Source organism: Furipterus horrens, unplaced genomic scaffold (assembly GCF_987537825.1).
Source record: "Furipterus horrens unplaced genomic scaffold, mFurHor1.1.pri manual_scaffold_4, whole genome shotgun sequence".
In the NCBI taxonomy this organism is placed as follows: domain Eukaryota; kingdom Metazoa; phylum Chordata; class Mammalia; order Chiroptera; family Furipteridae; genus Furipterus; species Furipterus horrens.
This window is the reverse complement of record NW_028327174.1, coordinates 170181932-170197994: the sequence shown is the minus strand read 5'-3', so window position 1 is coordinate 170197994 and position 16063 is coordinate 170181932. Positions and strand designations below refer to the sequence as shown.

Genomic DNA, 16063 nt, shown 5'->3' with positions numbered 1-16063 from the left:
AGCAGTTTTGAGAATTAAATGACTTAATAATTGTAAAGCCCCTAGACCAGTGCCTAGCAATACTTATATGTTCATAATTATTCTAAGACCAAGGCCTCACAGAATCTCATTAATTTAAATTTAAATGGTTTAAAGCAGAGAAATAAAAACCTGTCAAATATTCTGAACGCTCCAGGGTGCTTGCTAGTTCCAGGTGTGCAATCTTTGTTAAAAAGTTCGAGTACAAAGTCTCCTGATCATCCTTTTACATTACACATAATTCTTCAAAATAACGTTTTGTTTTGTTTTTGTTTAAGTACAACACGTACACAATCTAAGAAAAAAGCAAAGCATTTCCCTTGACCATACTGAGAGCTGGCATTTCTACAGGCCAGGTAACCAAGACCTCCCTGAGACGTTAAATCACTCGGAATTACCAAAAAAAGAACAAGAGTGCCATGAGGCTTCAGATCCAGGCTAAACTTGCCCTGAAACAATCAGGGGCATCCAGTGGCTGCGCCCGTACCGCGGTCCCCGCGTCTCACTCGGAGAACCAGATGTTGTCTCCCTACGCCTCTCCGCTGCTTTCACAGCCTAAGAAAAAGAGGAGACCTAGGCAAGGTCAGCTCAGAGCGAGGAAGGACAGCGGACGGACAGACCGGGCCATCTAGAACGCTCGGCCTCAGGAACGTTAGCTCACAACCGCGACGGCGGAAGTGGGCGGGGCGCTGTAGAAGAGGGGCGGGGCGGCGGGCTGCCCTTTGGGAGGGGCGCGCGTTTCCGGCGTGAGTGGCTGAGCGCTCCGGCAGGGGAACCGGCGGCTCCCAATCGCGCACAATGAGACAGCGCTGAGCGCCGGAAGTGGGGCCGAAGGAAAACACAGAGTGGGAGCCGAGCTGGGACTGAAAAGGAGGAGGACCGCTGCGGAGGTGGTGAGTGTTTCAAGCGTTTTCTCCCCGCGTCCCTCCGGGACTCGCCTCAGGGGCGGGTCTGCGGTTGGTTCCCTGGTCTCCAGACTTGAGGGCGGGCCCCGCCCAGCAGTTACGTAGGACCCATCCACTGGCGGCCTCCTTGCCCCAGTGGTGAGGACCCGGAAGCCCCCAGCCTAGCGGGGATTGACCTCTCGGGTTCGAGCCCACATCTTCACTTTGTGTCAGATCCTGCTGGGGCAGGAGGAGGAGGGGTTTGGGTGAAGGCACTCCGTCTTGGCCTCCAGTCTAGCCGGTGGGGTCGCGGAACCCATCAAGGAGGTAGGTCACTTCCTGCTTCCTGGTCCCAGCGGTGGCTTCGTGGCCAGGAGTGCGGGGACGCTTCCTCTTTCTCCGCCTCCTGTCCTAGAGGGTGGAAACTGAGGCTGATCGGGGGGTGGGGCAAAACCAAACTTGTTTGGGGGTGGAGAATGAGGACTGGGGAGGATAGTTGGAGTTGTTGCTGGGTAGGAAACCCAGCGCCTTTGACTGGAGTCGTGGTTTGTAGCCTAGACCCTCCGTAACGCGAGCGATCGAAGCCTGTCGTTCTGAATAGTGGTGAGGAAAGCCGAGGCCCCGGGCTCGGAGAAGGGGCGGAAACGTGCTGTTTTCAGATGTACTACGTTAAGAGAAAGATTCGGTTGCTTTGTACAAAACTTAAAAGCAATTGCCAACTTTTTTTTAAAGGACTGTTTGGGAGTTTTCTAACAATACATGTGGGATGAAGATTGGTTTTTTTGTTTTATTTTGTTTTTGTTTTTAAGAGAAGTGCTTTTCTCAATATAGGTAAAAGCCAACCCACTTGGTATGAGTAATGTGTTTATACTACAGTTCTCAAAAGACTATAGAGAGCTTCTTTTATTCACAGATTTAATCTTCATGTTAAATAGTACTAATTTTCATGAAGAATGTCATAAAACTAAGCCTTCTAACTTATAGTGTAATGCACTGATTATTGGAATGTGATGGAAATTGCCGGGGGGTGGGGTGGGTTTTTATAGGCTTTTGAGCATCTGTGCATATGTGGTGTTTTGTACACTTGGTTTGATATCTGGTTATGGTTTGATTTTTCCCCCCCAAAAATGCTCTCTTTCAGGTGCAAAGTAAGAAAACTGAAGTAAAAGACCATGGGAGATGCAGCAAAACCTTATTTTGTGAAGCGTGCAAAAGACCGAGGGACTATAGATGATGAGGATTTCAGAAGGGGTCACCCTCAACAAGATTATTTAATAATGGATGATTATGCTAAAGGCCATAGCAGTAAAATGGAAAAAGGCCTTCCCAAGAAAAAAATAACACCAGGGAACTATGGAAATACCCCTAGAAAAGGACCATATGCTGTTTCCAGCAATCCATATGCATTTAAAAACCCAATTTACAGCCAGCCTGCCTGGATCAATGACAACCACAAAGATCAGAGTAAGAGATGGCTGTCTGATGAACTTGCTGGTAATTCAGAGACTTGGAGAGAATTCAAACCTGGACCTAGAATTCCTATTATAAACCGACCAAGAAAAGACTCCTTTCAAGAAAGTGAAGATGGTTATAGGTGGCAGGACGGAAGAGGCTGTAGAACTGTAAGACGGCTATTTCATAAAGACCTGACCAGCCTAGAAACCATGACAGAAGTGGAAGCAGGAAACCATGGTAACGTGTTACAACTTGTCAAAGTTTCAAGTAAAAGTTACAACCCACAGTTAGCGATGTCTTTTTCATCCAAATGAGTTACTATTATCAGCAGTGAAGTTTAAATTTTTCGTAGTTTCTTCTTATTTAATGTGACTATTTTAAGGATTATAGTTGAGATATTTGGGCAATTTCAACACTTGTGTTGTTGGTCTCTTTGAGAGTTTTCTTTGCCACGAGGCTCATTTTACTATAGTAAAATGCACCATATTTCCCGTTGGTGCTTTTTACAGAAAAGGGTGATCATATCCTCCTGGAGACTGTTATCATAATTTCTGAGTAGTGTGTATATAATTTCTAAATTGTGTATCCCAGTTTTATATTTGAATAATCAATGGGTCCATAATATAAGTGACAGAACATGAAGCTTAAAATAACCTTATTCAATTGTAGAAGCATGATACAGATTGCATATATCTTCTACCACAGAGGGATGGGAGCGGTAGTCCAAGATTTTCTTTTCTTTTTCTCCGAAGTGAGTATGGCAGACAGGCTGAAAGACATTAAGTATAGAAAATCAGAAATACAGATTAAAACTTTGCCTTTTAGTTTCAGTAATACCAAAACGCTTTTCTGAGTGTCCTACGTGCTTGATAGTAATTGCCTCAAAGTGATTATATGTTTTCTAAAAGGTGAATAGATTTTGTCTATGTAGCAGTGATATCTATAAATAGGAAAATTGTTATTATCTAATGGACAATAATTACTGAAATGAAATAAAGTCATAAATTTGAAGGGAAAAATAAAACAATATTTAGTCTGAAAATGCATAGTATGCTTAGAAAATTATACTTGGAAAAATGGGCTGTTACATTTGTTGGCTTTGTGAGCCTTTTTTTAAATGGCCGTACAGAATGGGTTGCAAACTGGCCAACACTTTCAAAGTTTTGTTGTGGTGTTTTTTTGTTTTTGTTTTTTTTTAATTTAAGTGCATTTAGGCAATGTTGGCACTTCTTAGGTCTCCAGAGGCCCTTTACCTTCATGTTATTTCACAGTGATCAGTGTGTTTGTGTGTCCTGTAGGATATTTGTGACTTGGACCTTTAGAAGACTTAGTAAGGAAAAAGTCATGTTCTGTCTTCAGTGGGTCTTATAAAAGTATTAAATGGGAGAAAAGGTGTTACTTTCTGTTTTTTAAAATAGGAAAAGTAGAAGAAAATGCTTTGAATCAAATAGCCAAAACAGAATGAAGTATTAGAAAGGAATCAAAGAGTAGGAAGAGATCAAACCTTAGCCTCGTAAATCTTTAGGCTGTAAAGAACTTGAAGGAATTGTCTGATGCAGTACTCTGTCATGATATATCAAAAGGTAGCACCACAGTTTTACAAAGCAGGCAGCTGTGGCTCAGAGAGGTTACATTTATCCAAACTTGTTTACTTAGAATGGTAGATGAGGAGGTGGAACTGAAGTCATACGCTCTGCTGCTCTGCCTGTTAACACAGCATCACTAGACCTGGAAATGTGACAGAGGTAACTTGAAAAGATAATTGATTATTTCTGAGCTTTCGGTTTGTGTTTTTCTTTTTTAAAGTTTGCGCATTTTTAAGTATTTGTGTGTTACTGTGTCTGTGGGATGTGGACATTTTAATTTAGTTACCAGTAGTTGATCTTTTAGAGAAAAAAAATTTGATCTTGAGCAGCATTATAAAAAGATTTATAGATCAAGAGTTTGCAACCAGAAATGTCTTAAAAGGGACTGTTTACATACCCAAAATCTCTTATACATATTTTTGTTTAATCTTAAAAGAAGTAGATTTTAAGTGGTTTTGAGTAGGAAATACACCTGTACTATCTTTTTATTGAAAGCAATGCAAAAGCTCCCGTGTTTTCTCTGTATGAAATACAGGTGTGTGCTTTCACAAATGTTAAATGAAGGACTTTTCGATCTCTATCCCTCGAAACTCTTCATACAGAAGATTTTAAGCTTTGGTTTAACATTGCTTACTGTAGAGAGAAATTTAAACCACTGCACTCAGATTCCTAAAAAGGAACTCATTAAAGGAACTGAAAATTTCCTTAAAATTGTCTTAATAAAGAAGGGTCTTATTAACTGATAGGAGTTGCTTTTTTTTTTAATGCTGTCAGTTTCAGTTTTTCAGTTCTCGGTTACCACTTGTCTATATCCCTTAAAAATCTTAGATTGCCAGGGTAGCATATTTAGAACAATGCCATTAATGGTTCTAGCTGGAAAACAACCACTCAAATACACATCATTTGTGAACAGAACAGTGGTCCATATGCAAATAAAATACAGGAATCTTAGAATACTGTACATAGAGAATATGTATTACAGAAACCTGGGATAAGCCAGGTAGTCTCCGTCTTAAGTGATTATGGGAATCCTGTAGCAACACCCAACTTCGCCTTCCAAGATTCTCAGCTGTGAGATTTTATTTGATCGTTTTTACTGTACAGGTCTGTGAGACTCAGTTCAGAAGGTTATTTTGTCTTATCAGTTCTAATCTGTTCTAGATGTCAGTGGGTATGCTGCAAGAAGGGATTTCAATTAATTAATTTTAGTTCTTAAACTGTTAGATAGAAGGCTGAATTTAAGAATTCCATCTATGCTTTAATCTCTATTTCAAGTCCCTTTACTTTGGTTTAGTTAAGTGTCCCTGGACTAGTTACTTATTTTCTGGACCAGCATTTTCCCCATCTGTATAATGGGGATAATTTTAGCATCCATGACAGGATCACTGTGGAGATTGAATGAGGCAGTGCACATAAACTGCTTGCATTGCATCTGTCACATAAGAAAATACTCTAATAGCTGCTGTTATCATCATCAGACAGAATTTCTGCAACCATCTACTCTGTATAAAAACAATAAGGAGTTAACTATATTCTTTTGTGGGAAATTGAAGTCATTCTTTCTAGAAAATGATAGCAAATACATTTATATTTAGAAGCCTTTGTGATCAGGAAAGAGAGGGGTTAAAAAGGGAATTTGATTCCGTATCAGGTAGTGTTTTGTGAACTAATATGGACTTTCCTGATGGGTATTGCACATACTGGTGCGACTTTCTAATGAGTGTTTGGCTTAGTAAAAAACTTCCGTCCTGAATACTGAAGTCAGATGCAATTATTTGAGAATAGAGTTTGTAATGATAAGCAAATTAAGTGAAAATAGACACATCTCTTAAAGTTAAAAAAAAATGCTTTTCTCAAAAGTTTAGGCAGACCAGTGGTACTGTCCTTAAAAGATTTATAATTTAATTGGGAGTAGGGGGAGTGTTTAAAAGCAAGTCCTAAAGTAGACTGATTTTTTTTTCTTCCAATGACTACTTACGTTTTTACTTTCTTGTTTGGTCCATTTTGATTGCTTTAAAAAAAGAAAAACTAGTTGTCCTAATAGTTTAATTTTGTTTAATTGCCACTTACTATAGTGTAGAAGCTGTTCAGAGAATTTCATTATATTCCTCTTATGGTAGTTTGAGCACAGTGCTTGCTGATTTTCCCTTAGAACTGTTGGCAGTAGCTTTTTAAAAATAAAAGTCGTATACCTCCCTTTTCTGACAGAATTTTTCTCAATCAACTGATCCTTTGTAACTGCTGTACAGGTAGTAAGTGCCACTGGAAACTTGAAAGGAATTGCCTCCTGCAGGGCATTGCAGTAGATTTCTATTTTCAGACAAGTTATTGGTAGGCCATTTATAAATTATTCAATCCATTTATCACAATTTTAATTGGGGAAATTAATTTTAATCAAATGTGTTAGTAATAGCTTCATTTTCAGAACTTGATAGAAGTTATCAAAGTTATTTAAGACTTTAATAAAGCAATCGTACAGCCATCTTCGGTTTCACAGGTTGAAAAGTTATACATTTTTTTTAAAGGAACAGATTCATTTATTATAAGGATTGTAGAATTAACAGCACAGTTTGTAAACAAATGAATTAGTCTATACCTGTAGAAAACTTTTAGTTCAATTGCCAATTTTTTTTTCCTTTGGAATGTGCCAATGTGTATGCCATCAAGAAGCGAAAATGAAAGTACAGATAACATGGGAAATAGTTGTCCTCAGTAAATACAATTTTAGCTTAAACTTCTTGATATTAATGTTGGGTGGGGGACAATTATGTGAAGACTAAATTTACAATTAAATGATGGATTTTCATTCCAGATAAAAATGTAGTTGATTTGTGAATTCTTTGGAGATATTTTTATTGTCCATCTTTGCTCTGTTGACATTATTCACTTATAAAAATGAAAGCAAATGTAGATAGTTTTCATTAGAATATCAGGTATACTTACAAGTACACTAGAATACAGTAGATACATATACATTATATATTATGACATTCGGTATGTTAGTATTACAGATAAACTTGAGAAAGTTTATTTAGAAAGTTACAAAGGTAGTAAAAGTTCATCCAGCTGGGCTGCATGGAATCAGGAAACAAGATACAGAAGCAAAAGAAGGGCCCTGGGAGCTTAGGAGAGGGAACATGCCCCAAGTGGGAAGAAGAGAGGGAGGGACGGGAAAGGCTCCAGCATGCTCAGAGACAGAGAGCACTACCAGAGGGTGATTTTTACTATTGCTTGAGTATGCTCAGCCATGTACCAAGAAATGAGGGTAATATTAAATTGTATGGTTGAAGTAGAATTCCTTTTGTGTTTTCCAAAAAGGTGATGTATATGGATTAATGTGCCTAGATGGGGTGCTTAGTGAGTATTCAGGCATTCTATGCATAGGAGAGCTATCCTTTCTTCTGCTCTGTGTTCAGATATCATTCAGCTATTACATGTTTTCATTAATATATACATTCTGCTTTTCACTCTGTGCTGTTGTTCAATATCACCAATAATATTTTCCCTCTAACTTAAGAAAACAAGAAGCAGAAGTCCAGGCCTAGGAAGCCACGGAGGACAAGAAATGGGGAAAGTGAACTGGACGGAGACTTGGAAGGCCCTGTGATTGATGAGTCTGTGCTTTCAACGAAGGAACTCCTGGGTTTACAGCAAGCTGAGGAGCGATTAAAAAGAGACTGCATTGATAGGCTGAAAAGGGTAACATCTTTCATTTGTTAGTTAAAATCCTTATTTTGTTTAAACTATGTTAGTAATTGGGAATATGTACTTTGATGAATTAGGTTTCCTACTTGGTTGTTAGTATCAAAGCACAGTATAAGCTACAAGTGATAGTTCGATTTAATGAATTACGTAAATAAAAATGAATATTAGGATAGTGATAAAGAGTGACTAACATTAACAACTTTGAAAGTGAAGGGGAAACCATCTTCTGGCTAGTTTTTGTTGACCTGTAAATTTGAGGATATATACATATATCTATCCATCTAAATCTCTTCAAATTTTAGCGACCGAGAAACTACCCTACAGCAAAGTACACCTGCAAACTTTGTGATGTTTTCATTGAATCCATTGCATTTGCCCATAAGCATATCAAAGAGAAGAGGCACAAGAAAAACATTAAGGTAAGTTTAATTTCACCAAAACAATCGTTACCTTGTTAGTTGTTATTACTTGTCTTTTTTGTGACTTTTCTCTCCTTAATGATTTACTGCTTATATTATTGAATTGAATTTACCCAGTATACTTGATGTTGGTCATATATATTTTGCTGGGTACTCTTGTGAATTTATGAAGTACAGTATAAGGGTGAATGAACTCATTGATAGGACCTAAGTATATATCCTTATGCCAGTAACAATAAAGAAAATAATTTGTCATTGCTGTTTTTAATGTTCTTTTTTGGCACATTTTTCTTACTCTTGCCTTCCCTCTGTTATCACTTTATGTGCATGAAGAAATGTGTTTAACTTTGATAGCATGAAGATTAACACAGCTCATGTGAAAGGGAGGGCTAAGAAAAATATTCCATAATATTCCACAGGGTGTTGTCTTGGTAAATGGTAGAAAGTTAAAAACGTGTGAGTCATTTTTAATCTCAACATTGATCTTAAAAGGAAAAGCAGGAGGAAGAGTTGCTCACTACGTTACCCCCGCCTACGCCCTCCCAGATAAATGCAATTGGTATTGCCATTGACAAAGTGGTACAGGATTTTGGCTTACACAATGAGAACTTGGAACAGAGACTAGAAATTAAACGTATCATGGAAAATGTGTTCCAACACAAGTTACCAGGTATTTTCTAGATTTGTTTTTCTATTTAGCTACCTAAAAGTACCTCATTCATTTTTAATAGTAATAATTTTTACCTAATAGAAATGGACTTGCCATACCTTGAAGCTCTTAATTTTTTGCATGGGTTTGTTTTTCCTGGCTTCCCCCAAAGTAGCAAAAACTTTTACATGCATTGTCATTAAACCTGTCTTCATTATGAATTTCATTATGTGCATGTACTTGAAATTAAATGCCCCATTATTATTGGGGCACTATGGGACTCATGTGTATATATTTGCATACCTTTTGACCTATTTAAATTGACACAATATTTTGAGTTAAAATAAATAGAAGTATCCTGGAATCATTTCCAGTTATCTGTGTCCAGAAAGGTTCCATTCAACCACAATTAAAAGAATTACAACATCTAAAATGAGCTTTGCAGACTAATTTGTAATAGATTTTATGTACTGTTGAATTCATTTTCCATGTTATGTTTGTGGAGCCATGGAAAACCATTTTTTAGAAGGAGCCACAAGTGATTTGGAATCACAGTTAGGGTTGGAATCACTGCTTAAATTATCATGGTATTGCCCACAGAACCATTTGTTCTACTGAAAGATAATTATATATTATATCATTCATATTCATCTATGCTTTCATAAAAATAAAGGATAATAATTGCTCATTTTACTATATAGGAACCTCATCCTTTATGTTATAGGCAGTTCCTGAAAAGTCACTTGTAATTTTGGTAATTTTTACCACAGATTTCCATTGGAAAATTGAATGTATTTTTTAATGAGAAACTTGTAAAGCCCAAAAAAATTGCTTGACTTAACCTGGGGGGAAACAAAACCCCACAAAATTCCCTGATGAGAAGGGATAAATTTTTAGCACAATAGTGATTAAAAACATTGAAGAAAAAATGCCATAAATAAATATAGGCAGTAAAATGCACACATTTTTTCTGAAAAGTGAATTACATATTGTCTAGCATTTTAAATTATATCAGTCATATAATTATTTTTTAAAATCTTTCCTAAAGGAATTATGTCAAATGCTTTTTGCTTATAATGTAGTGACTATTCATTTTTAAAAGTAACTTCATACTGAAGATTATTTTTATCATTATTGGTTTAGTATACTGTCAGGTTTATAAATATAAAACAATGATAAGCATTTCTTTTTAACTTTCAGATATCAACATTTTTAAAATTATAGCAAATAGTATTTTCTGCACATAATGTGAAATGATAGTTTAGGAAACTTTCAAACATGTTTTACAACTGAAAAGGGTAGCCCTTAAGTTAAACCATGGTCAGTGAAGCCTTCTCTATTAAATAAAATAAAATGAGGAAGAGCTAAGAGTCACAATGCTCTTCTTTGTATATGCCAGACTTCAATACTGCTTTGCTTTTGTGAAATAGTTTTGTTGTAACTTTTGAGAAATTTTACTTTATTTACAACTTTCATTTATCTAAATTTTTTTTAGATTGTTCTCTGAGATTATATGGGTCATCCTGTAGCAGATTGGGTTTCAAAAATTCGGATGTAAACATTGACATTCAATTTCCAGCCATTGTAAGTACAAAAGAAAATGCCAGAATTCTCATAGAGTGGTTTGGAAATTCTTATTTTTAAATGTGAGCTATATTTCAGATATAAATATATTGTAGAGCTTTGAAGATATTTTAAGTGTGATGGTGGCAGGTCTTTTTCCTAAAATTTCCATTTTTATGTTCTTTTGCCTGTCTTCAGTTTTAGGGCATTTCCTTCAATACTCTACAGCTTTTCATACTTACTTTACTCTTTAGATCTTTTGTTCTTCAGACACTAGTATTCTTACCATGTGAATCTAATGGGGCAGTTTAGGTTCTGCTAACTTGAAAAGATTTGATTACCTTGGTAAACTCAACTTTCTAATGGCAGGAAAGAATTTTAGATTTTCAGCAGTGTAGCTATATAAAGTTTTATGACCTGAAAGCTTAATTTGCTCCTGGGTTTCTGCTTTTCCTTCCTTCCTTCCTTCCTTCCTTCCTTCCTTTTTTATCCTCACCCAAGGATATGTTTATTGACTTGAGAGAGAGGAAGGGAGAGGGAAAGAGAGAGGTACCTGCCTTGACTGGCAATCAAACTCTCAACCTTTTGGTGTACAGGACAGTGCTCCAACCAACTGAGCCACATTGCTAGCCAGGGTAGGGTTTCCTCTTTTATATACCTACTTTGTAAATATAATTATGCTTTTGAAGAACCACACCTGACCTAGCTTTCTTGTTTAATTAAACATGATTCAAAAAGCTTTTGATGAGTCAGAATTTTAAAACTGGAGTATAGTTTATTTAGTAGATGATCCATTTATTCACTGGTGGTTCCTGTAGCCCAGTTTGCAAATGGTTCATGCCCATTTACCTGGGTTGGTAGTTAAAATACAGATTCCTGGGCTCCACCCTTCAGTTGTTCAATTACAGAACCCTCTTCTTTGCCATCCCTGGCTTCAACTGACCAATAGATGTTTCTTTCTATTCTTTTAACCTTAAATTCTGATTAGTAATTTACTAGCATAGCAGTTATTTTGATGTCATGTCATTCACTCATTTAGCAATATTCACTGAGTCTGTGTTGTATGTCAGATCCTAGAGGACAGAACAGTTATGATTCCACCCTCATAGAATGCATACCTAGTGAAGGAGATAGGTAATTACATATGTATCATTAATTATGAGAGCTATGCAGGAGAACAAGGTTCTCTGCCAGGACACAACAAGGGCTGTGCAGATACAGCAGGCATGAAGGCCTCTTTAAAGAGATAACATTTAGACAGAGCCCTAAAAGATAAAAAGCGGTGAGGGGAGTGAAAGGGATAAGAGTGTTTCAGGCAGAGGCAATAGCATTCACAAGCACCGTAAATCAGTAAAGAGCTTGGCCTATTCAAGGAGGATTATATAGCTATGGTGAAGGGAACAGGAAAAAGAAGATCCTAAGATTAGGAAAGAGCAGTAGGCTGGGGCCCAACAGGCATGATCTGTAGGCCCTGGTAAAGAATTTCATTTGACCTAAGGGCAGTAGAAAGCCATTGGGAGTTTTAAGGAGGGGCACACTAGATCGAATTCATGGTTTTAAATGGTTTTGATTCCTCTGTGAGCAAGGATTGGAGGAAGGCAAGACTGAAGTGGAGACTGAACAAGTGATCTGTGGTAGTAGCCTTATAGAGTGAGAGCCAGTGTTACTCAGTTTGACAATTAGCCATAACTTTTGAGATTTGCTGAGGGGCTAAGTAACTCAGGAATTAGTTAATCGGGAGTTAACTGTGTAGTAAGCTTCTTTTGCGCATGCTCACCCTCATTTGATGCTCATCTCTGTCCCTGACCAGTGTGTGCACACAGTGTAACGATTAATTTCTTTATGCTGGTAGTAATGCACTTTCTAATTTGGATAACTTCAGATGACTGTGTATTATCTCAGTGAAGCAGAAGTACTTACAGATTATTTGACATATTCATTGACTTATTTTCTAGATGTCTCAGCCAGATGTTCTCCTACTTGTTCAGGAATGTTTAAAGAACAGTGGTAAGGTCAATTTTTTTCCACATTTTGCTCTTAAAATATTTCTTTTGTCTTATTATTTGAGTATGTCATTTTTGAAACTTTGAAAATAGGAAGTCATGGTTTTAAAATTATATGGGTAATATCCAAACAAAAAAACACAGCAAATGCCTACTAGGTCCTATTAGTTGTTCAGCTATGCAGAATAATCATTTTCTAAGTAAAACTTTTAGCTTGATCACAGTGTCACAATTTATAAAGATAAAATGAGTCCTAGACCAAGACTGAAAAGAAACAAAACATGTAAAATTTACTCCTGAGGGTAAAACTGAAGATAATCTGTTTAATTCAGTGGTTTAAATTGATACTTTATAATGGCAAATAGGTGTGACCCAACTCTGATTTATGAATCAGTAAATGGTTGTTCCCAAGTATTGTCCCAGGTACTGTCCAGCTTGGAGCTTTATGCTTCCCATAGGTCTTACCCAACTGTCTTATCTCTTGAATTAGTCTTTCCCATGGTTCTTGTTGAATTAAACATGTAAACATATTTTCTTACTATAGTCAGTATGTTTTTTGACCCCCAAATACTGTAGTAGCTTTTGTAGCAATTTTGTTTGAATATCCTATCCATCTTTCTAATTATTATTCATATAATGTTTAAACATTCTAATTCAATAATGTAGTCATTTCCAGTCAAAGATTAGTTTTTTACAAAATAAGGGTTTCAAATTAATGTGAGTACTTGATTCTTGAATATACTCTTCCTTTTCAAGTCATCTCAGAGCTTTACTTAGTAATGGTCTTTACAAAGGCTGAGCAGAGAAGTCACAACCGGAACTTGGTACTCTATCTAGTTCTTTTATAGTTTTCTTTTTTTTTTAAGTATAATTGACCTACTTAATATTGTTTTCTTTTTTCCTCAGATTCTTTTATTGATGTTGATGCAGATTTCCATGCTAGGGTGCCGGTGGTAATGTGCAGAGAGAAGCAAAGGTCTGTTTCTATAAGCTGTTTATATATTAAATATCAACTTGCCAAAAGCACATGTACTTCACTCAATGTTAGTGTCCAATTTCTAGAATGATAAACTCCTTATGTAGTTAATTTCATAGGCTTTACTGCTAGCATTCTCCTTATACTTTGGCAATTGATGCAAAAGGAAACAGTGTTTTAAAAAGAATAAAATTATTTAAAAGAAAAAATGGAGGAAGGAAACATTTTGACCCATTTCAATATAGCAAAAAACAACTTTATCAAATAGTTACTTGCTCTGATCACCTTCATTTGCCATCTCTTTTAGCAGCATTTTTAGCAGTGCCAAATAGCAATTAGTGTGACTCAACCTATGTATCTGTCCCTCCATCTGGAAGTATTACTCTCAGTACTATAAATGAGTGGTTTATAGGCTGTAATGATTGTTCACTAGGCAGATTTCTCCAACTCCTGGGAGAACACTCACTCTCACAAATATAAATTCATGCTCTGAAACATTTTATAGTATTTTCCTTATTTTCATTTCCCTCCAAAATTGTTTTAATATATGAAAATACAAGTTTTAGTTCTGAAAAATAAAATGTACTCAGAAAACAGCTGTCCTTTTTTAAAATTAAAAAACAAATACAATTTCTTAAATGACTCAAAGATTTAGTGAGTTTTTTACTTTATTTTCATTTTTTAAAGTACTTATTATCAATATAAATTAGTTGTTATTGGCATAAAAGATACCTGATACCTATGTAACACTTTTTTCTTTCTCTTTTTCCTTCTCTTTTCACCCTCAACCCCCACCAGTGGTCTTTTTTGTAAAGTCAGTGCAGGAAATGAAAACGCTTGTCTGACAACAAATCACTTAACTGCCCTTGGAAAACTGGAATCGAAGCTGGTTCCTTTGGTGATTGCATTTAGGTACTGGGCAAAGGTATGTTTAGTGCTTATATACACGAATACATTTTATTTATGCATAAGCAGTATGCCTTGATTTTTGCATGGTTAATTTAATCTTAAACATTTGGATGCATATTTATAGATATCAAGAGAGTAGACATCTGAATATTGGAACCGAAATTTTAATGTGCACAGAAAGGGAAATTCACTGTTTCTCTATAGCTGTGTTGCTCAAAAGATCAAAAGGCTTTATAATCCTTATTAAAAGTCAAATTTGTGGGTCAAATCCCATAGGATATGGCCCAAGAATTTATATTTTAACTGGTTTCATGAGGTGATTCTTAGGCACAGGAAAGTTTGAGATGAAGCTTTATTTCCAATAATATACCCAGAGACTCCCCAAAATGAAAACTGGCTATCTGGTCCTGCTTACATTTTTATAGTATCCCAACTGAAATGCCAATAGAGCATTTAACATTGCCCCAAAATGTAAGAGCCCATCATGATTATCAAGTTGCATTGCTGTGCAGGTGCTTTTAGAGAAAATCCAAAGCTTTACCGATTAATATATTGTAGAAATTACACATATAATTCCTGTGGCTTGGGTCCAAGATGAACAGAGAATACCCTCCTCTTAACTGGGTGAATTGGTAATTACAGTATGCCATACGTTGAAAGTTGCCTCCTGCTTTATCACTAAATAGGCCATGCTTTTTAAGTTATTTCTGTTCGTGTTAATGAATCTGCCCACATTCTCTCCCCTGATCACCTGTGTGGTCAAAGCGTGCGTTTTTCAAGGCAGTAGGTTAGGATGAGGGGGCCATTAAACTGAGCAAAGTCATCTGGCTTGCATTTGGAATCAAACCATCATTTTGATTTCATTAGCAAGTGTTTTAACCAAGTGAGTGGATTACTATGGATGTCAAAAAATGAAACGGCAAATATTTTAGGGTCCTTCACGAGAAAATATAGTAGGCAAGATTAAAAATTTGAAATTGAAGCTCTTACTCAAAACCAGGATATGTGGTTGCCCCAAAAGTATAAGGAGTTTTTCCATTGTGTCACTGTGGTGTTTTATTCTAAAGAGTAAATCATGTAATACAAGTAAAGGAAGTTACAGGTTTTAGACCACATTGTGTAAATGATAAATTGGTACAAAAGAATGCTTATCCTCCTTTCTCTCCTTTGCAGCTTTGCAGTATAGATTGCCCTGAAGAAGGAGGTCTGCCACCTTATGTCTTTGCCCTGATGACTGTTTTCTTTCTTCAACAGAGGAAAGAACCCCTTCTGCCTGTTTATCTAGGATCATGGGTATAAAACTTTTTTTTGGTTGTATATTCAATATTGGTTTTTATTACAGGGCCACACAATATCTGTGCATAATTTCAAAATCTGAGAATCTACTCAGAACTGACACGAGTTATGTTTATCCTACTAGTGTGAACATTCATACCTTTCACTGATGAAATATTAATGAATTGTTTTATGAGATGCTGCCCTATACTCTGTTGGGAGAACTTGTCTAAACTGATGAAAACAACATGTGAAATGCATATGATCCTGACGGTTTTGAACAAAGAGGATGTGGACCTGTATTAGATTTATCATTTGGTACACACTTGCTTTGGGTACAGTTTTATAATTTGATATTTGAATTTACATATCTCCTCCAAACCCACTGTAGGAAGCATTTGGTTCCCTATAACTTAATTTCTATTTCTAGCCTTTAGTTATCTTGTTTCCCAGTTCCTATGAAACAAAGAAAATATAAGTATTGCTATTGATGCAGAACTTAGTAGTCACCTCTTGAAAAATACTTTGGTATTATCTTGAATCTTGAAGAAGAATTAGACTTCAGTTATGTGACCATTCTTTCTTTTTGGATAGAGTTTAGTTGATTTATTCATATAATAA

At 36.3% G+C, this 16063-nt stretch overlaps 1 protein-coding gene across 1 annotated transcript in view; it reads left to right on the top strand.

Moving 5' to 3' along the window:
• The first annotated feature begins 763 nt into the window (after nucleotides 1–763).
• Nucleotides 764–16063, top strand: part of TUT7 (terminal uridylyl transferase 7) — a 54197-nt gene continuing 38897 nt past the window's right edge. Inside the window, exons 1-10 of the mRNA XM_090274245.1 lie at nucleotides 764–911; nucleotides 2044–2594; nucleotides 7461–7642; nucleotides 7951–8067; nucleotides 8560–8737; nucleotides 10212–10300; nucleotides 12235–12286; nucleotides 13189–13258; nucleotides 14057–14183; nucleotides 15341–15460. Coding sequence (XP_090130371.1) covers nucleotides 2075–2594; nucleotides 7461–7642; nucleotides 7951–8067; nucleotides 8560–8737; nucleotides 10212–10300; nucleotides 12235–12286; nucleotides 13189–13258; nucleotides 14057–14183; nucleotides 15341–15460 — 1455 coding nt within the window. The 5' untranslated portion in view covers nucleotides 764–911; nucleotides 2044–2074. The remainder of the gene's footprint in view (nucleotides 912–2043; nucleotides 2595–7460; nucleotides 7643–7950; nucleotides 8068–8559; nucleotides 8738–10211; nucleotides 10301–12234; nucleotides 12287–13188; nucleotides 13259–14056; nucleotides 14184–15340; nucleotides 15461–16063) is intronic.